At 32.5% G+C, this 24,878-nt stretch overlaps 7 protein-coding genes, 2 long non-coding RNA genes and 1 other non-coding gene across 15 annotated transcripts; 6 read left to right on the forward strand and 4 right to left on the reverse strand.

Moving 5' to 3' along the window:
• The first annotated feature begins 425 nt into the window (after nucleotides 1-425).
• On the forward strand, nucleotides 426-4,496 carry LOC105670571 (solute carrier family 49 member 4 homolog). Of its 2 annotated transcripts, none has more exons than XM_067360309.1 (9): nucleotides 426-1,713; nucleotides 1,792-2,046; nucleotides 2,212-2,302; nucleotides 2,362-2,474; nucleotides 2,531-2,719; nucleotides 2,879-3,008; nucleotides 3,399-3,504; nucleotides 3,707-4,037; nucleotides 4,309-4,496. In XM_067360309.1, the coding sequence occupies exons 1-9, from the start codon at nucleotides 1,575-1,577 to the stop codon at nucleotides 4,407-4,409; spliced, it is 1,455 nt and encodes a 484-aa protein (XP_067216410.1). In that variant the 5' UTR covers nucleotides 426-1,574; the 3' UTR covers nucleotides 4,410-4,496. The 2 variants fall into 2 exon arrangements, with proteins under 2 accessions (XP_067216410.1, XP_067216409.1); XM_067360308.1 differs by having other exon boundaries at nucleotides 429-1,713; nucleotides 3,707-4,076.
• TRNAR-UCU (transfer RNA arginine (anticodon UCU)) lies at nucleotides 3,134-3,206 on the forward strand. Its single transcript has one exon. It is a non-coding gene; the product is annotated as a tRNA-Arg (tRNA).
• A 143-nt stretch (nucleotides 4,497-4,639) lies between the features above and the next one.
• On the forward strand, nucleotides 4,640-7,998 carry LOC105670507 (putative 3-methyladenine DNA glycosylase). 2 transcript variants are annotated; one of them, XM_012364051.2, is made up of 5 exons: nucleotides 4,640-5,347; nucleotides 5,599-5,746; nucleotides 5,803-6,000; nucleotides 6,164-6,373; nucleotides 6,725-7,174. In XM_012364051.2, exons 1-5 carry the CDS (start codon nucleotides 5,159-5,161, stop codon nucleotides 7,117-7,119), a joined length of 1,140 nt encoding a protein of 379 aa, XP_012219474.1. In that variant the 5' UTR covers nucleotides 4,640-5,158; the 3' UTR covers nucleotides 7,120-7,174. The 2 variants fall into 2 exon arrangements, with proteins under 2 accessions (XP_012219474.1, XP_012219475.1); XM_012364052.2 differs by lacking the exon at nucleotides 6,725-7,174 and adding an exon at nucleotides 7,500-7,998 and having other exon boundaries at nucleotides 5,073-5,347.
• On the reverse strand, nucleotides 7,737-9,426 carry LOC105670515 (uncharacterized). The gene is made up of 3 exons (XR_001100442.2): nucleotides 9,268-9,426; nucleotides 8,817-9,154; nucleotides 7,737-8,637 (listed from the first exon to the last, which is right to left on the reverse strand). It is a non-coding gene; the product is annotated as an uncharacterized lncRNA (long non-coding RNA).
• A 612-nt stretch (nucleotides 9,427-10,038) lies between these two features.
• On the reverse strand, nucleotides 10,039-16,180 carry dor (vacuolar protein sorting-associated protein 18 dor). 2 transcript variants are annotated; one of them, XM_067360288.1, is made up of 19 exons: nucleotides 15,998-16,180; nucleotides 15,698-15,798; nucleotides 15,446-15,629; nucleotides 14,957-15,291; nucleotides 14,815-14,862; nucleotides 14,388-14,577; nucleotides 14,053-14,174; nucleotides 13,616-13,831; nucleotides 13,254-13,370; nucleotides 13,064-13,176; nucleotides 12,881-12,992; nucleotides 12,491-12,673; nucleotides 12,031-12,348; nucleotides 11,794-11,929; nucleotides 11,487-11,708; nucleotides 11,248-11,399; nucleotides 10,954-11,051; nucleotides 10,532-10,843; nucleotides 10,039-10,378 (listed from the first exon to the last, which is right to left on the reverse strand). In XM_067360288.1, exons 2-19 carry the CDS (start codon nucleotides 15,776-15,778, stop codon nucleotides 10,315-10,317), a joined length of 3,003 nt encoding a protein of 1,000 aa, XP_067216389.1. In that variant the 5' UTR covers nucleotides 15,779-15,798; nucleotides 15,998-16,180; the 3' UTR covers nucleotides 10,039-10,314. The 2 variants fall into 2 exon arrangements, with proteins under 2 accessions (XP_067216389.1, XP_012219609.1); XM_012364186.2 differs by lacking the exon at nucleotides 14,815-14,862 and having other exon boundaries at nucleotides 15,998-16,179.
• LOC105670590 (uncharacterized) lies at nucleotides 14,090-15,365 on the forward strand. The gene is made up of 4 exons (XR_001100458.2): nucleotides 14,090-14,230; nucleotides 14,295-14,591; nucleotides 14,777-14,939; nucleotides 15,032-15,365. It is a non-coding gene; the product is annotated as an uncharacterized lncRNA (long non-coding RNA).
• Nucleotides 16,181-16,473: 293 nt separating the features above from the next.
• On the reverse strand, nucleotides 16,474-17,805 carry CIA30 (complex I intermediate-associated protein 30). 2 transcript variants are annotated; one of them, XM_067360322.1, is made up of 3 exons: nucleotides 17,287-17,805; nucleotides 16,652-17,177; nucleotides 16,474-16,591 (listed from the first exon to the last, which is right to left on the reverse strand). In XM_067360322.1, exons 1-2 carry the CDS (start codon nucleotides 17,655-17,657, stop codon nucleotides 16,655-16,657), a joined length of 894 nt encoding a protein of 297 aa, XP_067216423.1. In that variant the 5' UTR covers nucleotides 17,658-17,805; the 3' UTR covers nucleotides 16,474-16,591; nucleotides 16,652-16,654. The 2 variants fall into 2 exon arrangements, with proteins under 2 accessions (XP_067216423.1, XP_012219618.1); XM_012364195.2 differs by having other exon boundaries at nucleotides 16,474-17,177; nucleotides 17,287-17,804.
• Nucleotides 17,806-17,919: 114 nt separating this feature from the next.
• On the forward strand, nucleotides 17,920-19,702 carry LOC105670594 (8-oxo-dGDP phosphatase NUDT18). Its single transcript, XM_012364194.2, has 4 exons — nucleotides 17,920-18,170; nucleotides 18,346-18,871; nucleotides 18,976-19,081; nucleotides 19,202-19,702. Exons 1-4 carry the CDS (start codon nucleotides 18,068-18,070, stop codon nucleotides 19,442-19,444), a joined length of 978 nt encoding a protein of 325 aa, XP_012219617.1. The 5' UTR covers nucleotides 17,920-18,067; the 3' UTR covers nucleotides 19,445-19,702.
• A 156-nt stretch (nucleotides 19,703-19,858) lies between these two features.
• On the reverse strand, nucleotides 19,859-22,991 carry LOC105670592 (zinc finger protein 37-like). 2 transcript variants are annotated; one of them, XM_012364190.2, is made up of 3 exons: nucleotides 22,501-22,991; nucleotides 21,995-22,210; nucleotides 19,859-21,924 (listed from the first exon to the last, which is right to left on the reverse strand). In XM_012364190.2, exons 2-3 carry the CDS (start codon nucleotides 22,208-22,210, stop codon nucleotides 21,004-21,006), a joined length of 1,137 nt encoding a protein of 378 aa, XP_012219613.1. In that variant the 5' UTR covers nucleotides 22,501-22,991; the 3' UTR covers nucleotides 19,859-21,003. The 2 variants fall into 2 exon arrangements, with proteins under 2 accessions (XP_012219613.1, XP_012219614.1); XM_012364191.2 differs by lacking the exon at nucleotides 22,501-22,991 and adding an exon at nucleotides 22,301-22,318.
• Nucleotides 22,992-23,059: 68 nt separating this feature from the next.
• On the forward strand, nucleotides 23,060-24,878 carry LOC105670593 (anaphase-promoting complex subunit 15). The gene is made up of 3 exons (XM_012364193.2): nucleotides 23,060-23,323; nucleotides 23,394-23,453; nucleotides 24,476-24,878. Exons 1-3 carry the CDS (start codon nucleotides 23,198-23,200, stop codon nucleotides 24,704-24,706), a joined length of 417 nt encoding a protein of 138 aa, XP_012219616.1. The 5' UTR covers nucleotides 23,060-23,197; the 3' UTR covers nucleotides 24,707-24,878.

Below are 24,878 nucleotides of genomic sequence, written 5' to 3' on the forward strand. Positions count from 1 at the left end.
GGTGAAACGACGCGTTCTGATGCGTCCTGATTATCGTTACTCATTGGCATTCGAGGATGTTTCCCCTCCGATTTTTAATCTTCGATTGAAAGCGCGCGATATTGCCTTCTTCGTGCGATCTATTGTTAACGCGAATATTTCATTTTTCAAGCAACGGGAAGCCCGAAAACATATAATTCCAAGTGGCCTAAAGAGATTGAAATTATTCTGACAAATAAGACTTCGATTGCATATTCGAAGCTCTGTGATTTTATTGAATATATAATTTTACTTTTTGTTCGTATTATCGAATATGGATTCTATAGGAAAGTTCGGATAAAAACCGAACATTATCAATATTTATTATTATTTTAACATTCTGCGGTAATATTATTTTATTTTAATCTGGTTTTATTACATCATATTTTCAATATTATCTCAATAATCTTCAATTCAGAGGTCACATTCATCCGTATTAGCATTTTATTTCTGGAAAAATCAAGCAAAATTAAACAGCAATAAAATAAAAGCAATCGCAACAACAGCAACAAGCTCTCGCAAGCTCCCCGCTATTAAACGCGCGGCGGCTAAAAACTTCAGCAACACTCTCCACAGCATCCAGCGTCATCATGGACGTCCTCCCGTCCTCCCAGCCCTCTACGGTTTCCCGGATGATCTGATTGTTTCACGTTTGCGTGAGATTTATCTGCGCGGCGGCGGAGCGGCGGAGGCGGATGCTGGATGCTGGACCAATAGGGTGACGGGCGGAAATCGATGTAATTAGAGAGGAGCCAACCCGGCGAGAGGCCGGGGATGCAAGAGGCATGCGCGCGGTATCACGAGCGCTCGCGCGACCGTTTCGCGTGTATATGGGTGTCTAATTCCCTTTGTACACCGCCTATTGTCGGCATTACGATTATTACGCTCACGCTGATTTCGCTCGTCGTCGTGTAGTCGTCGTCGGGCGACGCGACAATACAATTATCGTTATCCCCGCGGTCAATACGCGACGCCGACGACGAGCGGCGTCGGGACACTGCAGGTGCGCGCCGTTTATCGACGCGTTCTCTGGAGAACGAATTATTATTAATACACTTCTTCTTTTTTTTTTATTAAATGCCAGCGAAATAACGTAGCTTCTCGAACACTTTGGCTTAATCAATGCCCGACGAATGGAATAGAATTGTAGCTGAACTTACGATGTAGGCATTATTCTTAACATTTTGTTAATTTTCCACATTTGGAAATACGTGTGCAGTACAATTATGTTAAAATTTGTATTAGGATATTTATTTCAATTTTAATATCGATACCAATCTGTGAGAAGTTGTAGAATTTGTAGAAGAATGTTACCTCAAGAACATGTCTTTGAAGATTTTTTATTGTTTAAAATGATTCGATTGATGTATAATTGAAAGTCGAAGAGAACAATTGATTATATATTTTGCAATTTATATTTCATTGCAACTTTTCTCCAACTCTAAGGATCATTAATAAAGTAAAATTCAAGAGGTTCGCTATATACATATATTCTAGTTTTCTGAACATAGTATGCTCGATCTCTTTTCGATATTAACGTAACCTTTATAATTGGCATGACACAATTACACAAATGCCACAGCTTACCTAGCAGGCTTTCAAAGAATGGCAAGAAAACATCTCAAAACGAGATATGCCTCCAGAAGCTCGTACAGAGTGCAGGAAATTTAGAGCTTCGCCGAGACCACGTATCTCGTGCGCTTTTATTCCGTTATTTTTGTCGAACGTCATCATTTTTCGATTTAATCAGATTCACACGTGATTTATTCGTAGGAAGCCAGGATGAGACTTCTATCTTAATGGAGCGGAATTTCAGGCTTCAGAAAGAGAGCTGGATAGCCTTGTGCCTGTTTTGTGCGCTATTATGCTCACAAAGTTGCGTGTGGAACACTTGGGGTCCAATCGCGGGTTTCGCTCTGCAAGCCTTTCCATCTTGGAACAAATCTCTCGTGGCTCTACTGTCCGATTGGGGATGCATCAGCTATCTCAGCTGCTGCGTACCTTGCTGCTGGTTTCTGTACAAAAAGGGTGATTATCTCCAGACTTGATATTTCACAAAAAACTACAAATTTTCTAATTCCTAAATTCGTGATGTTTTTTGAATGAAGCTTTATGTGGAAAAATTTATTGCACATTGTATACGTAGAAAATATATCGATAAGATTGGAAACAAAATTAAGAACGTCTTCTAAGGTCTATTGATGTCTCTGCGAATGGCTGCGATTCTGTCTACTCTCGCGACATTCGTGCGTTGCATGTTCTTCAGGGAGAACGTCTTCACGATGTACGTTAATTTTGAATGGGTCGTCGATCGGGATTAAAGAGAATACTTTTGTCACTCAGAACGGTACATACCGCGGCTATCCTGAACGGATTATCGGGAGTGATCCTCGGTCCTGCGATAGCGTTGATCTCCGCGGTCTGGTTTCCACCCGGGAAACGCACCACCGCTACAGGTAAATCATTATCGTTATGATATTATATCAATCGGAACAAATCGATATCGCGACAGGTGTATCTTCTGCTTGCAATCAACTGGGAATGGCGATCTCTTATTTAATCGGACCGGCCGTGGTGGAAAGCACAGCTACGTATAATAGGACTTTCTTGGCTAGGAATACGAGTTCCAGTGAAAATGAAGTTTTTGATAAAGCGTATTCTATGGCATTGAGAGCGCAAATTATGTCTCTTATGAGAATTGGTATGTTATTGATGAAGAAAATTAACATCTGAGTTTTACATAATTTTATATACGGCTTTAGAGATTATAAAGACGTTTAATATTATTTATCATAAGAATTGAAATATTGAACATGAATTGTTGGAATTTTATAATTTTATTTTACTAATTATCTTTCAGAATTTGTTGGCCAATTCTTGATTTTGATAGGTGTCCTGTGCTTTTTCCCGAAGAAAACCTACGAATCTGATGCCTTCTCTGAAATTTCTGAGCGTCTCAGTCTCATAGAATCCGTTTTCCGTCTTTTAAAGTAATCTTCATTATTTTTTCAAAATTCGAAATCTGGAATTTAGAAGAAAATGTGTAATAATTTTTTATTTTTTTCATAATAAATCGATGCCGTACATTACTTTTTATTTCACCAGGAAATAACAAGTCCCTTTGGCGCAGAGGATAGCGCGTTGGACTTCTAATCCAAAGGTCGTGGGTTCGATCCCCACAAGGGATGATGATCCTTTTCTTTTAACTTTCTTTTATATTTTTTTTTCTTTATTTTCTATGTATATGCATTAACTAATTAAGAAATTGGTTTTTGCTATTATAAATTTATTTATATGTTCAAAAAATTATGGCTATAATAATCTTACTGATATAAATTAATAATTTGATATAATCTAAAGTAACTTCTCTCTGTTTGCAGGAATAAAAATATGTGGTGTCTCTGCTTAGCTGCTGCTCTTAGTCAAGGAGTAACTGGGCCGTGGCTTGCGATGATAACGTTGACTTTTAGCGCCAGCATTACGCAAGTACAGAGTTCATGCATAATTAATAAATTTTGAGTATAAAATAAACACTAGCAGTGATCTGCGAGAAAACTGATGTATGACATCGATTATAGCGCTATATAAAATTAAAAACCTTAAGTTCTTAAAAACCCATGTTTAATCTAATTCCAACATTTTATTTCGTTTTATATTCTTTATCTCTCAGCCATAATTTTTTTAATAGGAAGAAGCGGATAAATTGGCTTTCTGGACAATCATGCTCAGTGGTGTTTTGAGTTTGATGGTATCACGACTGGCGGATGCATTTCAAAGTCGCCTAAAAATCGCCCTGTACATTCTGTTGGCGACTTCGTCGGCGATGTTTCTCTGGGTGCTCTTGTTGGATGATCGTGTTCTGGCGTTTCACAAGGGCGAGCTGTACACCGCGGTAATCATGGGAATATCCACTAGTTGGTCCAGCCCGGCCCTTTTCCTCGAACTCGCTTCCGAGATCGCATCTCCGGTCTCCGAAGCCATCGTCGGCGGTTACATGATTTTCCTGTCGAACCTCGTTGGTGCGATCTTCTACTTCTCATATTTTTTGCCGTGGATAAGTAAGAGAATACTCATTAATTATTCCTGTTAAAAATTAATCTTATTAATTTAAAAGAAACTTTCTTTTTCTTTTCTTTCCATTTTAGAGTTTTTAATTTTCCATTTCAGATATTTTTCTTCACTATTTTTTTGAGTATTCCTTTTTTTCTATTATAGTTTTTAAGTTCCAAATTATTTTTAGAATTCTTTTACGTAACTGATTTATACTTTTCTCTACTTCTCGCTGTCTAGACGAACACTGGTCGACTTATTGGACATTCGCAAACATTACAATAGCGACGATTCTTGTTACATACGTTAAGGAAGATCACAATCGCACAAGCATGAAATAAGTGCATATATTATTTTTTTATTATTCACAATTGTTGTAACATATAAAAAATTAATTTATTTTAATATATAATGTGAAAAAATCGTTACATGTTCTTTTTTCTTTCTATATCAAAGCGTATATAATTGCATAAACCTAAAACTTATACTTCCATAATTATTGTTAACATTGTTCTTTTAACATTGTATAAAAGTTTATCAGTTTCAAGATTGATAATGACGATCATTGACTGCCTTTAAAAACAAAAGATTTTGTCAATTGAATATTGCAGCGGTAATCTAATAATTTATTGGCTACTACAACTACGTCATATAATTTATCGCATACTGCAATTTAAACAAATTTGACAATATGAGATTATTATTGACGTTTATTAAATATTCTCCATTTTCCTCGAATAGAAAATTGTTTAGTAGACTTTCACACGGTATGTAGTTTATAAATGTATTATTCTCACATTTATCAATTTATTATTATTAAAAAAGTAGATTTTTTAAATCAAGCATATATTTAAAGAGAAAAAACATAAAAATATACATTAATTATATGTGTGTATAATTAATTTATTAGTACATATAATAATTATATGCATATAAGTGTAAATTAAATATTAAGTAAGACGTATATAAAATAGGAGAACTTAAATATATTTGGTTTCAATGAAGAAACCACTTTTCCTGTAATTTTACCGGTAGAATTTTGCCAATAAAACTAAAACTTAACCTTAATTCTAACCTCTGAGGTTAGCACATGTCAACATTATTTCCTACAAAACTAATTCATTTTCGCGCAACCAAACTCTACAAAACTATTGGATTTGTGATAGAAAACAAATTGATGAAACGAACAAGAACGAATGCAAGAATTCAACAGCAAAATACAATTGAAAAAGATAAAAATGATAAGGAAAAACAAATTAAGATCCAAGCTGCTCCAACGGTTTGTTTCATATTTTATATTTTTATAATAATATTAAAGATCTATTAGCTGTTTCGTTTCACAAATACAACAGAGATACAAATATAACAGCTATATTTCTTCATTGATATTTTATGCAAAATTGAAATCACAAATAGGTTAGCACAAATAAATTAGACTCTTTTGTATTTAACATGTAATAGAATTATTGTAATATATTAAGATGTCAAGTAAAATTGATTGACTTTTGATTTAATTTAATTTTCTGTTAGGCAACGTTGGATGAAAAACCAAAACTAAATTTTAAATCTTTACAAAGACCAAATAGTGAGAATGCATTTAATACAATCTCTATTGACATTGCTGCATCTTTCAAAAAATTCAAGAGTGATCAACAAGAATTGGAAACGGAGATCAAAAGTTAGTAATTAGAAGATAATTTCTATAGACAAACTTGTTAATAAGCTGCTTTATAGAGAAAGAGAAGTTAAAACCAACCGTGAGTCCTGGCAAAGGAAAGCTGAGATCTGTCGTAGACTTGCAAATGATGAAAGATGAATTGAGTTCGTTAGAAGATCCTCCTGTGACACCTTGGGAGAAGGAATTATCTTCAGGAAGACTGCAATATAAATTTTTTGATGTTCCATGCGAGGAGTTAGCGCAGAAACTACTAGGTTTGTAGATTAAACATGTTTTATGTTACATGTGATGTTAGAAATCTTCAATTTGTTAAAATATTTAAATACTTATGAAGCACTGTGTAGATTTCCCTTCATTGCTTTATGCTGCTTTGTGTCAATGTGCTCGCAATTTATTAGTTTCTTATTTTTACTATAGGAAAGGTGCTTGTAAGACATCTTGAGAATGGCACTATCCTTAAGGGTAGAATTGTAGAAACCGAAGGATATCTGGGTGCAGTTGATAAGGCATCGCATTCCTATCAAAATAAAGTTACACCTCGCAATCTTCCAATGTACATGCCACCAGGAACTATTTACATTTACATGACGTATGGCATGTACCATTGCTTCAATATTTCTAGTCAAGGTTGGTATAATTTTGCAGTAAAAATTTAATATTTGTTCCCTTATTGTGCATGAAAAATTAATATATGTTTAGTTATATTTGAACAAAATTATTAGAAGTAGTAAAAATTATGAAACTAAAAAAGCAGAAAAATAATTACATATTCTTATAATTCATTAATAACATAAAACGAAGAGTAAAGCAATATCAAGTTAGATACGCAGCTTTTTTAAATTTTATGTTAAAGACTTAAAGTATTTGGAATAAAATAAAAATAAGCCTATTTTTCGGCACATAAATCGAATCTGAAAGAAACAAATTTATTGTAGAATGATCCGTATATTAATTATGACAATACTAAATAACATTTAGAAAGAAATGCGCACGTATTGATCAAAGCAGTAGAACCGCTAGTGGACCTCGAGTACATGGAATTTCTAAGAAACATGCAGCGCAAGAATGACGGAAGAGAAAAACAAATCGCGGGGCGCGTAACGCGCCTAAAGCAATATGAACTTTGCAATAGTCCGTCCAAAATTTGCGACGCGTTTGCGATTGATCAGGATGCTTTTGATCAGAAGCTCGCGTACGCGTGTAATAATTTGTGGCTTGAGCGTCAACCTTTTGTAAGGTCTCTTAGCATAGTAGCCGTACCTCCTAAAGATTCTAAGTCATATAAAAAAACGCGATATTATGTGCTAGGAAGCACTAGTGTTAGCGAAAGAAATTCCGAATACGAAAAATATGCTTATATTGTAATGACTTAAATTTTGTAAATGTGTTAAGTGTGAAAAAATATAAAGCTTTTTGCTTCTTGCTCTAGTTTCTAACAAGTTCAAATCTTGAGTGGCAAATTTTCAATCTTTCTCTTCTACAAAAATATATGTTTACTCTGTTTTCAATTGTTAAAATAACAATTGCAATTAAATTCTTATTAAGAAAAGTGAAGGAATTTTTTCAATATTCAAATCAGTTGCGAATGTCCCTTTACTCTTTCACTTTCTGTCATAATTTATTGCTTAAGAAGCAAATTTGATAATGTTGTGTCCAAAATAGTAGAGCATTATAAATGTTGGTAACAATTTAGAAAAGTAGATTCCCATCTGTAGTTCCAAAGGTCTTCATTTCACTGTTGGTAAGGTCTTAGGTGACGGATGTGCAGTACTGGTGCGAGCTCTCGATCCTTTGGAAGGTGTCGAATGCATGAGTTATCAGCGTAGCATCGCGAAGACGAAGAAAAACGGTTTAAAGCCGCACGAACTGTGCAACGGCCCTTCGAAGCTTTGCATAGCCTATCAACTTAACAAGCAGTACAGCAAATATTCCATTTGTACATGGAAAAGTCTGTGGATCGAAGACGATGGCGCTTCGGAGGATTTTCAGATCATAAAGTCCTCCAGAATCGGAATTGACAGTTGCGGTGCGGAATGGGCCAAGAAACCTTTACGGTATTACATTTATAATAACAAGTCCGTTAGCAAGAGAGACAAAAAAGCAGAAATGGAGATTTCTTAAGAATGAGATTTTTTAAAGTATTATTCGTTCTGTTAGGTTTATTTTTTCATATTTTAACATGAAAAGATCTACACATTAATTTTAATAGGATTATTTCTGTATCTAAATTTTGTAATAAAGCAGAAAATTGATATTTATTTGAATGAAACGCCGAAATGCATCACGTACGTTGGAAAATCACAAAATACATAATTTTTTGCTAAAAAGTAATTTATGTCTTTTTTTTTCCTTTTGATAAAACTTTTAATTTATTATATGATAACAATTTAATTTTTTCCGCGTCATGAAAGCTGAAATTTAACACGCTTTTTGCAAGTTTTCTTCTATAAATCACATTTTAAGAAATTATATAAGACTATATATCTTACAAGACTAATAATCTTATAAGATCAACTTGATAAAAAGACATTTAATATATATATAAATCTCTTTTTGTAAGACTTAGCTTATTATTTAAAATCTTAGCTAAAATTTTTTAAAATGTGATTTGAAGGAAATTTGCAAAAGGTGTTTTAAATTCATTAAAACCGTTAAAAATTGTTTTAAATTATATAATTGTAAGTATTTTAAAATATATCAAAATTGTCTGTAATATGAGACAAAAACATCTAACATTCGTAGAAGCTTTGTCACAAATTTTACAAATTTCGTCCATTTCTTTATCATTGAGATATATAAGAAGATATATAAGAGATGTATAAGAAGATATATAAAAAGATGTATAAGAAGATGAATAATTCACAATGGACGGATTCTAGAACTTGAACCGTCTGCAAAAAGTAATGAATTATTATATCAATTTATATGTAACATATAAAAAAAGTATAGAACTTGTGATGTGTGTGAATGATTATAGCATTTTAAAATTTAGAGTTTACAATGTTCAAATTTTACGATTTTGCAACTACAGCTTTTCAATGTCAAATATACACTAATAAGTTTTACATACATTACTGTACTTGGACGTCTCTGACAGCACGGACATATCAAAATCAATTCATCGATCTCTCTCTGGATTACTTTCTTGTAATTGGACAACTGCTCATAATCTGCGTAGAAATGTTGTAGTATCAACGTCATCGGGTTAAAGCTTTCAAGTAAAACTGAAGTGAGCGCTAATCGTTCTTCAAGATACGCTAATCTTTCCGTTTGCGCCTCAGTCAGCGTCGATTTTACTGCCGTCAACATACAATCGTCGTGAAATTTATGGTTGCAATCAAGGTGACAACAGTTTCTTACACACCATTCCATATTGCATATGTTGCACGCATATGCGGAAGAATTCATCTGAAAGAATATAGTTTGAAGATCATTCAAATATTATTTTCATCTTTTTTTTTGAAAATTTTGTAAGTAATCAATTAGTTTTAATTTAAGTGAAAAAAGTTTGTTACTAATACCTGGATCTAAAAGTTTGAATATCTTTTCTTATTAACCATGTGCCTTTGTGGCTTTCTCCTCCTTAAGAATCTGAATGTGCTGAAGTTAAAATTCGAAAATATTGAAAATTGCCCAAGAGCTATGACTAGATATTAAGTATATGTCAACAACTCTAATATTTATACCGTCTTTGAAATTCGTTGAATGTCGTTTTCAAAACTGTTTTGAAACTTGTCTTTGACATAGACATATATATATATATATATATATACATATAAGTATATAGACGTTGATTTTTCCATCCTCAATGTACAAAAATTTATGATATTTTAATGATGATTAAGTTATGATTTCTTAACACACACACAAAATTAATTAACGCAAAGATTATCTATTGTGATAAAAACATTAACGTGTCACTCGAGAGACTTTAGATATGTGAATGGAGCAGAACTTACGACTCATACTATAAATAATTAAAATAATTGATCGAAGAAATGTTTAAACAATCCCGAAAAACAATTAACATATCTGGAGTAGTATGGTATGTGTATCTAGATGTTCTAAATTATCGGTACTGTTTAAAATCGCAAATGACTAAAAGACGTTAAATCAAAATGAGGAGAGGAAAGGAAATAGAATACATTAAGGAGAGGATCGGGTTCATAAAAAAGGAAGCAAATTAAGGACAGGAAGATAGAATTCTGATAGACATTCCATAAATTGTAATACGCTGGAAAATACGTTGGAAAATTACAAAAAAAAAACGAAATTTTTTGCCATAAAACTACTTGTCTTTTTATTTTTTTTTTTTTTTTTTTTTTTGGCAAAGAACTCTGTGTCAATGCTTGATTTATTATATTATAATAATTTAATTATTCCCATGAGAGATAAAAGCTTGAAGCTGAAATTCAAGACACTCGCGAGTTTTCTTCAAATCACATGTTAAGAAATTGTTTATAGCCATAAGACTTCAAATAATATGCTAGGTCTTACAAGATCAATTAAAAAAAAAGAGAGAGAGAGATTTGCAAATATGCTCTATCATACATTTCGTAGATGCTTCATCACGTCCATTCTTTCAGCACGCGTTCGTAATCCTCTTCCTCGATGAACGGCTTGTCTATCGATCTGCAAAAAACAACGAATCGTTATATCGATTCGCATGTGAAAAAAATTATTTTTAAAATATAGAACTTATGATACAATTCTAAAATTCGAAGTTTGCAGTGCTCAAATTTGGCGATTTTGCAATTACAGCTTTTCAATTATATTTAAACATACTCTATCATAAGCTCTCCGCAGTAGAGACATTCCGAAGCAACGAGCTCGTCGATATCGGCCTTGATCTGGTCCCTCGTAGATAAGGATACCGACGTCACCGAGGTGGTGTCCTCTGGCCGATTTGAAATGGCCGTAAGTTGTCGTTGAAGATCCGCTAATCTTGTCCTCTGCTCCATAGATAGCATCGGCGTTAATGCCGCCACCAAACAATCGCTATGAAATTTGTGGCCACAAGGGAATACGTAGAAGGATCTCAAAAGCAATTGCACCTCGCATGTATTGCACGTATCTTTGGCATGCACGTAAGTGCATCTGAAAGAGGCATAGTTTGAAGATCGTTCAAATATTCCGATCTTTTCTTTTTCAATTTGACAAGGGATAAATTATTTTTAATATAATTGAAAGGGATTTGTTATCAATACCTGGTTCTAAAGGCTTGAATATCTTTCCTTATTAATTCTGCTGCCTTTGTGGCTTCCTGCATCTCCTCCTTAAGATCTTGAATGTGTTGGTTGTATTCCTATAAGAAAAGAAAAAAGGAAAATTGATGAAATTCTTATTAATAGAAATAGAGTTTTGTCTTATCCAAAATTCATAATCCATCTGGTAAAATTATACAAATATAATTGTATAAAATTATTAAAAATCCAAATTATAAGTACAGTATTTTTAGAACCAGTGTAAAAAGAGAGAAGATAAACAATCACAGTCGGTACCTGCAAGGAGTTGCAAATAGCTTCCTTGAAGTGATCGATGGTGACAAAATCGGAGAAAAACGGCAGAATATCTTCTATTCTAACTAAATTGCAGTGTTGCACGAACTCCATTGCTTGCTGTATGTCGTCCTTTTCTCGCACAACGTGCTCCGCTACAGCAATATATACACATAATTACAAACTATATCAGTTTTTTTAACTGAATTAATTGAATTTTAACTAAAACAATTCCGGATTACCTATCTTCAGCCACAATTTCTTTCTAAGTTCCTCATCGTGTTCGGGAGGCATGGCGGCGATCTGCCTAGCGAGATCGACGCTGATCGTAAGGGCGAGATCCATGGCGGTACTCCACAAACCCAGTAAGGCCGATAATTGCACGCAGGCTTCAGTCAAATTTACCTCCTGACATAATCGTAACGCGTAATGTACGTCGTAGTGCACCATGCTGATGTCTTGACCTGAAAATAATGATTGTTTTGTAGTGAATAGAATAATTTATAATTAGTACGAATTAGTTTTTCATAAAAAGTGCGAGTTGTTAACCTTGAGAGCTTATGTAGCGCATCACTTCGTCTTGCTTGTAACGCGCGTACAAAGATAGAAGGAAGTTATGAATCGCCTGCTCCTGCGAACCTTGCTTGTATACGCAAAATTCTAGATACTTAATAATTTCTCTCGCCTGTTGAAGAAACAATAAAATTATCCATGAAGTTACTTGCTAGCTAATCAAAGGAAATTGCATAGCATCTCTGTGTGCGATCTGCATTAAATGCTCCTTACATGCTTGTCATCACTGTTGCAAGAGATCAAAGCTGGCAGAAGCTTCGCCGGCTTCAGCGATGACCCTTGCGAGATTAAGACGGCCACGGTGGGTCGCGGCAATTCTTGCAGTAGAATCCCAGCGAATTGATAGAAGAGGTCCTTATTGTTCTGACTCTTGAGTACCCCGAGCGCCTCCAAATAATTATTCTTGTACAGATGCTGGCGAATCACCTCCTCGTAGTTGCAATGCATTATCGTCAAACGTATCAAATTGTCCTTGTCACCGTGACTGGCCATCAGGTCGTATATCGTGCTGCGATTCCTCTTGATGCATTCCTATGTTGAAAGTGCCAAAGTTAGTTCTCAGATTGATATAAATTTTGAAGATAAATCGTTATATATATTAATTTCTAAATAATTTCACAAAAATATAAAAGTTAACGTCTCTTTCACATTTGGGGTTAGTTTCTGCGCGTACCTCTACTTTGGGAATGATGAGGAAGCTATCAAACTGCTTCTGCAATTCTATATAATGTGGATCGTGAAGATAGGATGTGTTGCTGCTGCGCAGAGCTCCCATTTGATTCATGAATAATTCCGTCACCCATATGACGATCATTGTTATTTGTGTCTTGTCGTGCGTTTTTAAGCCATCGAGTTTCTTTAACAATAAAAATTGAAACAAAGTTATATTGAAGCAATATAATTGATTTAAAAAATATTACTAAATTACTCAGTTCTCATAATTCATGCGAATAATTAATTTTGGAATGATTTAACAAAAAATAAAGCAAATAATAAAGCAAATAAAAAATAAAGCAAATAAAGCAAAAAATAAAGCTGCTGAATAATTATATTTATTGATTACTTTGCGCAGAAATGTTTTCAGAGCATCAATTTGCCATTCCTGCAGAAATTTTAACGATATCTCCTCGAAGGACGAATGAGTGTCCGCGTAAATTAACGCACTCTTCTCATATCTGCAGAAAAAATGAACGACAAATTAGATGAAATAAGAATATTTTATACACACACGCACATAAAAACTCACTCTTTGTTCTTGAAAAGCATCTCCGCTTGTTTCACCAGCACTTGGTCAATGTGTGCGGGGTTGTCTTTGCAATACTGCTTGGCCAGTTCAAATTCACCCTTATCGACATATACCTGCAATGAATGAAACAAGTGCCACCGCTATTTTCAAGAAATTTAAATTCTTAATTTAAACTCTTCATTCTCTTTACCTGCCAAACATTCCTATCTTCTTTCGTTACTCTATACTTGAAGACTGCTCGTTCGCTGTAAGCCCAAATTGATCTCGTCGCCGGATCCTTAGTGATGCCGATTAATTTGCCGAGTACCTAAACATCATTAAATCGCGTAATAAATATTTTATATCTCGCGGGAAAATAGCTATAACGTAAAATTAGAAACATGAAATATTAATTATAATTAGAGCGCATTCTTGTAATTTTCTAATTCTGAATGTGATGTTATAATTCAATATATTACAATTTTAATATAATTATATATTGGAAATAAAAAATTAATAATTATCAGAATCATAAAGAACGATTCCCTTTCCCTCACTGAGAAATTTACGTACATCATTGTAAACGTCTTCAAATATCAATTCTTGATTCAAGAGCGACATGCCTTTTACATGATCCGGATACAACAATAACGCGTGAAACTCTGTCAACACGAATGACAACGGTGCTGAAGTAGTTTGTGAAATGTTACTGCTTATAAGACTCATTTCCGGACATGTCAACATCTGTTGATTAATCAGCACGTTATTCGTATCCGGTTTTGCATCAACCTAAAATCAATCATACACTCTTTATTTACAGTTCTTAATAAAAATTCTAAAAAGTTACCATATATGCGATAACAATAATTGTGAATATATATATGGTTCCAGAAAATTGTGCAAGATATTTCAAAAAGTGTAACAAGTGTAGGAATGTAGATTTAGATTTATATTAACATTTTAATCTATAGAGAAACGAAATAAAAACGCAATAATATCATAATTATTACCTGGGCGTATAGAATACCAGTCTCCGTCAACCATCCGAATGATTTTGGTACAGCACCCAAGGATGGATAGTAAAATTGCATTTTTGAATAGGGAAGAGAACTTATCACTTCACTAAAGCTCTCTGCAATAAACATATAGCATGCAATTTGTTTATTGAAATAATAATTCTAATACGCAGTATGTATAAAACGTTTTTTAAAACTTCTACAGATAAAATACTCAGCAACTGATTTTTTTGTAGCAACTGTTGAGAGAACTTGAATGAATAAGAAACACTGAGCCATACGTAATATATTGCTTGAAAATATCGACATCAGATAAAACATTCGCTTACCTTGCGCATTCAGATATCTGTAAAACACCTGCTGCAAAAGAGGCTTTTCTTCGGGATTAGCGATGGCACCGATGTACTGATAAATGCGCATAAGAGTGGTCACAATGATCATATATTTATCACAATTCGGGATTTTGTGGAATTCTATTCCAGTGATTGGAGGCTTGCTATTTTTCCCTATGTCGAATACCTGAAATCACATTGGTAATATCAGAAATACACTATCATTAGAATAGTTAATTTCAAAAAATATTTTTTATATGTTTGCTGCTTTTTAACAACTCCTCTCCTCCTTCCCTCCCTTCCATCCCACCACTACCAAAAATAACAATACTAATGAGAAGGTATTCTCTAATTATTTACCTAAATCTCATTTAGATAATTTGTAGGACATTATATGCAGATAAAAGAGAAATTTAGAACTCACCAATCCTCCTACCTCTTTTGCACCATAAAGAGGCAGGTAATTCGGAAGCTTTGTCAGAAATGAATAGTATGATAATGTAAAAATGTGATAGATAAATGGAATGATGACATAATCTTTTTAGTTACGTATGTAATATTAATACCTGACGCCAATATTGCTCCAAACTCGTATTAAAAATCTTGTCAGTCTCTAATCCAATCTCTGTTTCAAAAATCAGACCTTTGGAAGTGCCCAACAGAATGGAGCCAGAGGTTGTTTCCGAAGTATTGGAAAAGTTCCAGCCTACTGCGGTGATTTCGTGGCCTTTGAACTTGCCAGCCTGCTTGAGTTTTGCCGTCTTCCTATGCAAGTAGAATAATTCTGAAGGAGGATTATCCCCATGTTTCGACACCAGACTTATCAGCAAGTGATGGCCCAATGGATCCAGAAACAAGCCGGATATTTTCATGCTCAGTGCATATTTGGATATGTCAATTTCTGCAACCAAAAACTTAATGCTCTATTTATTAATGAAGTGAGAATACCAAATAAATTAAATGTTTTAGTATAAATGTAACTCTTATTAATCGTATATATGTTAATAGTAAACTTTTATTAATCATGTGTCAAAGAACATAGTTATCTGATCTACCTTCAGTCTTGTCAGGTTGCTTCATGTCGATACGAAGTAGAATGTTGTTGGCCATAGCAATGACAATTGTATTGCTACTAACGACCAAGTAAAGAATTCTGTCCGATGGTAGAAAGTTAACTTTCTGCTTAGTGAATATTGGCCCATCATCTTGCAGCTTCATCTGAATAAAGCCTGCTGTACTCTAGAAAATAATATTACAATTGTAATAAATAATTTGTGTATTGCAGTAATGTCTGATGAAAAACTTACAATATCTGGACGTATCGGTGGTGCAAGCACTTGTTTGGAGCGTTGAGAAGCTTGTTCGTACTGATCAAACATGGATGTCATTTTGACTGCTGTATATAAACCTGTGTGAGCGCAGTACAAGTGTATAATGATATATTGTAATGCAATATAATTTTAAAATAATATATAAAATATCATAATTTAGCAATATCTAAATAATGACGTAAATTTCCATTTTAAATTTATTATTATATTCATTGTTTTATTGTTAACAAAATATAAAAAAATAACAATATATATATATGTATATATTTTACTTACTAATTCTATTTCAAATTAAATGAGACGAAAAAAGAAGCTTAAAAAATTCTTGTATCCTTGAGAAAAAGCAAGGAAATTCTGCATCATTATAAAAGTTTTTAAAAAGACATAGATAATAATTGTTGACGATTGTTGACAATTATTGACACCTTACAGATGATTATGATCTGAAAGTATATTATTATAGAGGGTACAACCCTAACTAATCTGTGCTTTGAACTACGTGGCGGTCTCTTCTGTGAATTTGAGGAAGTTTGAACTCATTGCAACTTCTGATTGGTTACACTAAATTGTAACTAGATGTCTTTTTACAAAAAGATTGCGATTAGAAAGATCTGACAATCAAATGACAAAAAAGTTACGATATTCTTATTGTAAATATTAGAATGTTTTTAAATTATATTGATAGTTTTACAATTGTAGTGTGTTCTAAACATTAAGTAGAAAAATGTTGCAATTAATGACCATTAAACTCATTTTTTCTAGACTTTTTATTTATTAATAAATTATATATATAATAACATATAAATATTAATGAATTATAAATTTGTTATTGTACATTGTACAATATATATTCTTTATGTATTATAATATCTGCAAAGAAAGCAACAATAGTTACATTTTTACATTTTTTTCTAATCAATTTATACATACATGCTAAAATCTGATTCCACGAAGATTGTACAGTTCATATGCAAATTCTTCTTTATGAAATTCATCATACTCCAAACCAATATAATCAATTTCTAGTTTAAAGTGGCCAGTAACATCATCCGCTAAGGTAATGCCAAAAGATTTGACTTCATGCAACGTGATTTCCGTTTGTTCATCCTGCAACCTGCCTTTGCTTGCAAATACAAGTTTGGAGAATGGCACTCTGATATATTGCCAATGGGGTCCACCTCTAGTATGAAGCACATAATTATATACATCATTCCAAGTCAAATCAAATATGCCGCTAGTAGAAATATTAAGATTATAACATCTGCCATCTCCTCTAACACGAAGAGCAAGATGTGTATATGGTGTCCAGTTATGGTAGACTTCACGTCTAAAAGCCTTTCGCTTAGGAACAGAGGTAATATTGCAGTAACCAGCATATTTTATTCTGCCATCTTTTGGCAAACGAGTGTTCAAGTAGCCAGAAAATATACCAGTACCTGTAGAAGACATTTCTAATCTAAAAAAAAGAAGACAAAATCAATGATTGATAAAATATGACAAATATATAGCATAAATATTCAATATTATAACTATTATCATTACATATGTATATTATTTATACTTACTTAGCTGTTGAAAAGCCTTCTTCATAATCACTATCACAGGTAACTATCCATTGATCCAAAGATTTTGGATCACCATTAAACCTCCATACAACATCTATTTCATTTTGCCTATATATAAAAATAGGATCCATTTTTAGTATTTCTTTTACTTCATCCATAAGAATACCAAATTCTTCCTTGAATTGTCGGTATCCTTCACACATTCTGCCAAAAATGCTCAAATTCTGTTCTTGCGGTGGTTTATCATACACTACTTTGTAACCTGATTTTCGATCTCGTTGATAAACGCATGATAGGTTTGCAGTTGTATGCAGTTTTCTTCTGCCAATTGCAAAATTCGTTAATATTCTCCTAAATATTCTCGAAGTCATATTTATTTAAATTATATTCAAATTATATTCGAGGACTAGAGACTGCAGTTCATAATAATTCATTGGTCTGTTATACACACAAGAAATATAAACAGATATAAACCGCTTCTTGCAAAAGTAGAATGCGATACTGTACAGTGCTGTACGTCCTGAAAATGTCAATGTGTAGAGTCGAATAGTTGCATGCATATGTCGGATATAAATGCGAAGAATTTATTTTTTTGCTATTGGATGGTCTGAATCCGGAGTTTCATACTTTCACCGTGCGAGGTCTCTAAAATCAAATTGAAATCAGGGGAAAACTGGCAGCTCTGGGCTACATATGCTTGCTTAGAAATTTTTAACCTGTTCTTAACCTGCCTTAACCGGAATTTATTGAAGTGGGCCACATTGTTTTTTGTGCGTATAATATGTCAGATTTTATAGAGAATCAAATTCAATCATTGCTTACTGGACAAGCATTAGAAAACGATGACATATGTAATGTCTATACTTTAGGGAGTGATACAACAGGTATTTTACAAATTTATACAGTAATTATTGTCATAATGTTCTTACAACCTATACAGCACAAACATTGTAATTACATTGTTGGCTTTTATCTACAAGGTTTTTACTGTATGGGAATGCATTGCATTTTTTTTTATCACAAAGAGAAAGACTTAATATAACTAAATTCATTATTTAGGTGCGAAAGCAGATGCACATGTGCCTATTTGTCAGAAAACGGTGACGTACATAGTAGCTGCTGTTGTTATAAATGATAAAGGTGAAGTATTAATGATACAGGAAGCAAAAGCTTCCTGCTCTGGAAAATGGTACTTGCCAGCTGGTCGAGTGGAAAAGAATGAAAACCTGATAAGTGCTATAAAGAGAGAAGTCTTAGAAGAAACAGGTCTTGTAATAATACCGTCGAGTCTGATATTGGTAGAATGTGCAAATGGCACATGGTTTCGCTTTGTATTTACTGGAGATATAGTTGGTGGTACTCTAAAGACACTTGATCAGGCGAATGAGGAATCTCTACAGGCGTGCTGGATACGAAACATAAATGACTTGCCCTTAAGATCTAATGATATCTTGTATCTCCTAGACAGAGGCAAAAGTTACGTTTCAAATAAAAATATCTCCCAACATCCACAATTGATGCCGATAATTAAACCACATACCAAACTATTGCTGAGATTAATAGTTATATCTAAGAAAAGATCAACGTGAGTAATAAAAAATACTTGATATTTATTAAAACTATAATAGTTTAGCTATAGTATAGTGGCATAAATATGATCTTAGATACAATAATAAATTTTGTCAATAGGAACAAATTACATGTGCTTATATCTGATACTGAACGATGTAACGCACCGATTTGTGAAATTAATCCAAATCGTAATTTATTATCTACTCTGCATAACTTTACGACAGTAAGTATACTTCAAAATTATTTTATATTCACATAAATGCTAGAAAATAAATTTAAAAATTAAACATAATTTGAAAGAACAACAATCATGCTATAAATGTACATTTATGCATTGCTTTAGGAAATATTTGGAAACGATATACTGCAACATAAGCTACACGGTCTGCTGTCTGTAGAATTTAGTGGTGGAGAACAAGGAGGAGATGGCATGTGTTTAACATTACTGGTATCTTTCAAATTGCCTTTAGAAGATATGCCTACAATTGGAAAATATATTTGGCATGAAATTTCCGAAAACGTAGCAGAAGCTCTTACAGCCCGTCTACCGCGAAATATGACTGTCCCTTTAAAGGTCGTACGTTAATTGCATACGAATATTATGCATTCATTCCGTCTGACACAAAAATAAGCAGTATAGGAGACTCAGAATCTTTTACTAAAATGTCCATGACGTTAACAATTTCGTTACCCTAGTCTACCAATGACTATAAGAGATGTTAATATGTAACAAAATAATCATTCCATATATTTATATAACGAAATAAACAGTTATAATATTTATGTAATGTAACAAATAATGACTTTTTTAATGAGACAATTAAAGTATTAATTTTGTAGTAAATGGGATCAAATTATTTTAAAAGTGTTAATCTATTTCTGAGATATTTATATGAAGTATATAAATCATCATATGTTACAAATTGTTAAATAATATATAATAGCACAAAATTAAAATAAAACTGTATATAATTATAACTAAAAAAGTATAGAGGTAAACTAACTTGTTTAAAATATTATTATTAAACATTACTACATAAAAAAGTACTTAGAAATAGGATACATTTTTACATTTCACTAATACAAGCATATCGAAGTTTTTAACAATCATATGCAAGTTATTCAATCAACGTTTACATGAATACAAAAAATCCGTACATAATTTATTGCAATAAATTCTATAATAATAATTAAGAGTTGAGAGTAACCATAAAAAATAAATATAAAAAATAGTGATAAAGTCGTAATGAGCAATTTATCATTATTAGCAACTTGCTACATATAAAATTATGTATAGGAGCTCAAGCCTTAAACTATGCTATTTATTTTTATTACATTTTTACGCATTGTGCTTTTTGTATACTTAAATTATTGTAATAATGATAATAATTTACTTATTTAACTCAAGTCTGATATTATCTATTATAAAGTACGTGTATAAACAAATATAATTGAACAAAAAAATGCAATATGTTAATTATTTATATAAATACAGAATTTCTTGCAAAATATTTTGTTCTTATTGCACTGTCAAACCCTACTTTATTTAATTGAATAACATCACAGATCAGCATAATCATATTTCCACGTAAAATTTGAAAAATAAATTTTTTATATTATAATAACGAGTGCTGCATTTGATGTTCAAAAAATCACCATAGAACTGCAGAGGTATACTACACAAAAGTATACAGATGAAGTAAACTATTTTGTAACTTTGATAGTGAAAAAAATTGTTTTTGCAAGTATATTGAGCAAAGAAATGCTAATGTTAATATTCTTAAAATTATTTAATGTACAGAGTAAATCACACAACCTGTTACACAAGTTAATATCTATTAATCAAGAACTAAAGAAACTTTTATATGATGGCTTACAAACATACATAATTGAATAAAAAGCTTAAAATGATATTAATATTAAAAAACCAGATTTTTCCTTAAAAATTTGATGTTATCAATAAAATGTATTCTTTTCTATCATTTAGATGCCATTAAGAATTTTTTTCAATGCTTTAACTAGCTATTACAATGATGCAATTTCATTAATTTAAGATATAAAAAAAATTCCATTGACTTGTAACAGATTGTGTATAAGTAACTTACCACATGCTCTCTAAAATATATATAATAATCTTATACAATTTCAAATAGAACTAGATGCTAATCTTCCCATGGTATTTGTTACAGTGTCTTCTGTACTTTCATTTTTTATAGGAACCGTATTACTAGTATTATGCATAGATTTAATCTCATCATTGAGCGTTAAAGACACATTGTTTAAATAATTTGAAGTAGTATTATTAATATCCATACCAGCATGCAGTATATGCTTTTGATCATCTTCGCAATCAGTTGTGTTTATATCTATAGGATGTTTCTTCATATGAGTTGTCAAATTACCACTATGATAGAATTCTTTCCCACAGATTTTACATTGAAATGGTTTAATCCCAGAATGTATCCTCTCATGTATCGATAAGTTGCCACTATGTCTAAATTCTTTACTACACACGCTACATTTATAAGGTTTCACACCTGAATGAGTTCTTAAGTGAGTTGAGAGATTTCCACTATGGCTAAACATTTTTCCACATATTTGGCAACCATATGGACGTTCACCGGAATGAGTTCTCATATGAATAGCCAAGTTTCCACTGTGCGTAAAACATTTCTCACATTGACTACACTTGTACGGCCTTTCCCCATTATGAGTTCTCATATGTATGAATAAATTACTTTTATGTCCAAATTCTTTGAAACATATCTCACATTGACATTTCAATTTTTTCCCTGTACCAGATTCTGTACCAGAACTTTTGGATGGTCTTCCAAGGCGATTGTTTTTTACGGAAGTTGATGACTGGGCTGGCAATGCCTGATCGATACTTTCTCCATTTGGCAAATCTTGTGGTAATTGTTTGTTCTCTTGCGTCATGATAATGTTATTTGTATTCTGATAACACTGATTACTTGTTGACATTTGATTATTGCCATCCTCTTGATTAATTTGATAGAATATACTATTTTGTACATAATCTTTCATATATGAAAAGGTCCCAGTTTCCTGAAAAGTAATATGCAAAATTAGATACAGTGATAAGTAAAGTATTACTTACATAACAATGTTTAGATACTTCTGTCTGGAACATAGCCTGTTGATTATGCATTTCATTTTTTGTGGGCATCTCACTTGATAACTGCATTTGCTCCCAAAAATGACGATGTTTGTACTCGACATCTTGATTGATAAAAATAGGATATATGGAATTGTCCGAAGTATTAATTCTGTTACATGTGTTCACATCTTCTACAGTTGAATATTCATGCTTTATCTGTATAGGACTGAACATCTGTAAATGGTTATAAATTTACAATAGTGATTGTTGAAAAATAACAGTACATCTCTGTATCAGTACATTACAGAAAAATATTGTACACACGGTTACAGGAATGCCTTAACACATGAACTTGCACGAGTGTGAATTTCACAAGCCAATTCAAATGTGCTTTGACACTCGTTGACAAATTCATACGTTAAGGCATTCCTGTGACCGTGTGTACAATAATCATAATAAGTTTTCTTTTAATAACAATTGATTTTTCTTAATGCACTAATAATATATACAATGTATGCACTAACATTTTCATTTAAAGGATGTCAACAAGGATCTCAGCCAAAAAACTATCAGTTGCAAATATTTGTAGCGCCGGTAAAATTCAGTAATAATAGTGTCATAATTGACACACACTCTTCACCATACGTAATACTTCTACAAAAAAACTATTTGTGTGTTCACATTACTTAATAACAGAAATTTTCAACCTTTTTATTCCAAAGTCATTTTTGTTAAGCCAGCATCAGCTATGCATTAAAGATTCTCAATCTCAAATCTCAATCTTTAACGCGTACTGTGATATAGGCTTTTTTATCAGTCATAAAACCGCTTAAAATTAATGACACAGCATAAAATAGACTAAGCATTCCTATTCCTTTAACACAACCTTACTTTAGCAAAAAATTAAAATCGGAAGATAATAGTTTATAATTGAAAAAAGAGATGTAATTTATAAGCGTTAAATTATCGTATATAAAGTTTCCTCATCTAAGTTAGGTTTTTTATCTATGACTTTATGCTCTAGAGATTTTTTAAAATAATTTTCACTGCATTGGCGTCCTGAATTTAATGTGACTAGTTTCCACAGTTAAGATAAAGATGGAGCTTGTATCTGTTGTCCCGGTTAGAACACTTGTCAACATCGAAAACAAATCGAAATGGTGATCTGTGTTTATTGTCAAGAGGCTCCTGTCACATTTCCGTCCTAATTCACTCGCGATTATGTCGATCAGACCGTTATGGCCCGATTTACGTCCGCGAGCGACCGATCCATTATGGTTCAACGCCGATCGGCCGTGTGACGACGAGAATGAAGTCACCACTCTTGAAAACGAACATGCGGCATGGGTAAATAAGAATGTGAACACATGAATAATTTAATAATACACGTGTCGTTACATCTTTTTTGTTTTGACAGAAAGAAAAAATTCTCTCGACGCGTTCCGATCACGTTCCAATCGGAAAATTAGTGAGTGATGTAAGTTAACCTAATTGTTATTGTTCACTGAGTATTTCATATTTTTACAATTATTTAAAATTGTTTGTTATTGATATACATAAATTTCTTTGCTCCTAATATTTCCGATTAAAAATTCTGATTAAAAGAGAAGTGGATAGCATAATTATTAGTTCTTATTTTTATTTTTGCAATAGTTTCATGGAAGCAATAACTAAACTTTACACATAAATGAATATGTATCACACATAAATGCAGAGAAATTATTTTTTTATATAAATAGTCCTGAATCTAGATAGTTTAAATTTTAATTAAAAAATATAAATATCAATAGAAATTTTTTTTAATGTGTAAATACATTTTTTGTTATAAAGTTCTTTTCCACTTTATTCACACTTTTTACGTTTCTTTTTTAAAATTCTTAATCACTTGTGTGTGAGTGTAAGTGTATATATAAGACTACAATGTGTAAGCTCTATGGGTCTGCTAAGCCCAAATGATTGTGTGGTTTATATCCACAGTCATCCTTGCGGAAATATCAATGGAAATTTTTTTTTATTGAAAGAAATATAGAAAAGATGAATGGAAAAATTTATCCTGACAAATCGTATCACCGTGCGACTTCAACAATGCATAATGTTATGATATGATGGTACTCATATTTCTTATCATCAATCGGCAATGAAATGCTACATTCCAATTGTGTGTTTTATCAAGATACTAATATATAACATAATAATATAACACTAATATATTTCAACATAATATTGTTAAGTCTGAAATATACTTTTACAAAATTAATATAAAAAAAACAGGCAGAATTTACTTCTTTAAATGCAATCATATTAACTGTTAAAATGTGTGAAGAGATATTGCTTTCAAAATAGAATACATAATTGTGCTTGCATATTCATAACAAAGTTGAAAAAGAGTTGTATTTGATAAAAATGTGAACTTACGTTTTATAAATTATGCGTCGTGTATGACATACATTAATGATGCGGGGTTTATTAATGGATTTTTTGCACCCATGAAAAATTTAGTACAGAGGTTCGGAAGGCGAGGAAGAGGAGGAGGAGGAAGAGGAAGGCGAAGCCGAAGAGGAAGACGAATCGGACACCCACGAGGAAGAGGAGGAGGAGCTCGATGAGATCGATATGGAAGTTAGTTATTCCCATCATCCGCAGAGATCCAGCCCGACGGACACGGTGACCGCTCCCGTGTCCATCAGGATGGTCAACGCAACGAACTTGACCTCCCGTTATCATTCCTAATTTCCACGTGTTCATTCGGAAGTGTCTGATTGTGAGTTTTACATACTTGTACAGCATTATCATTGTGATTATTTTAGAATTCTATTGTAAATTATTCATAAGCTTATTAGAGTCATGTCAATCGGCGGTATTAGTATGTGAAAAATAAAAATCTATCCTTTTCCATTTCTAA

Source organism: Linepithema humile, chromosome 8 (assembly GCF_040581485.1).
Source record: "Linepithema humile isolate Giens D197 chromosome 8, Lhum_UNIL_v1.0, whole genome shotgun sequence".
Classification (NCBI taxonomy): Eukaryota; Metazoa; Arthropoda; class Insecta; order Hymenoptera; family Formicidae; genus Linepithema; species Linepithema humile.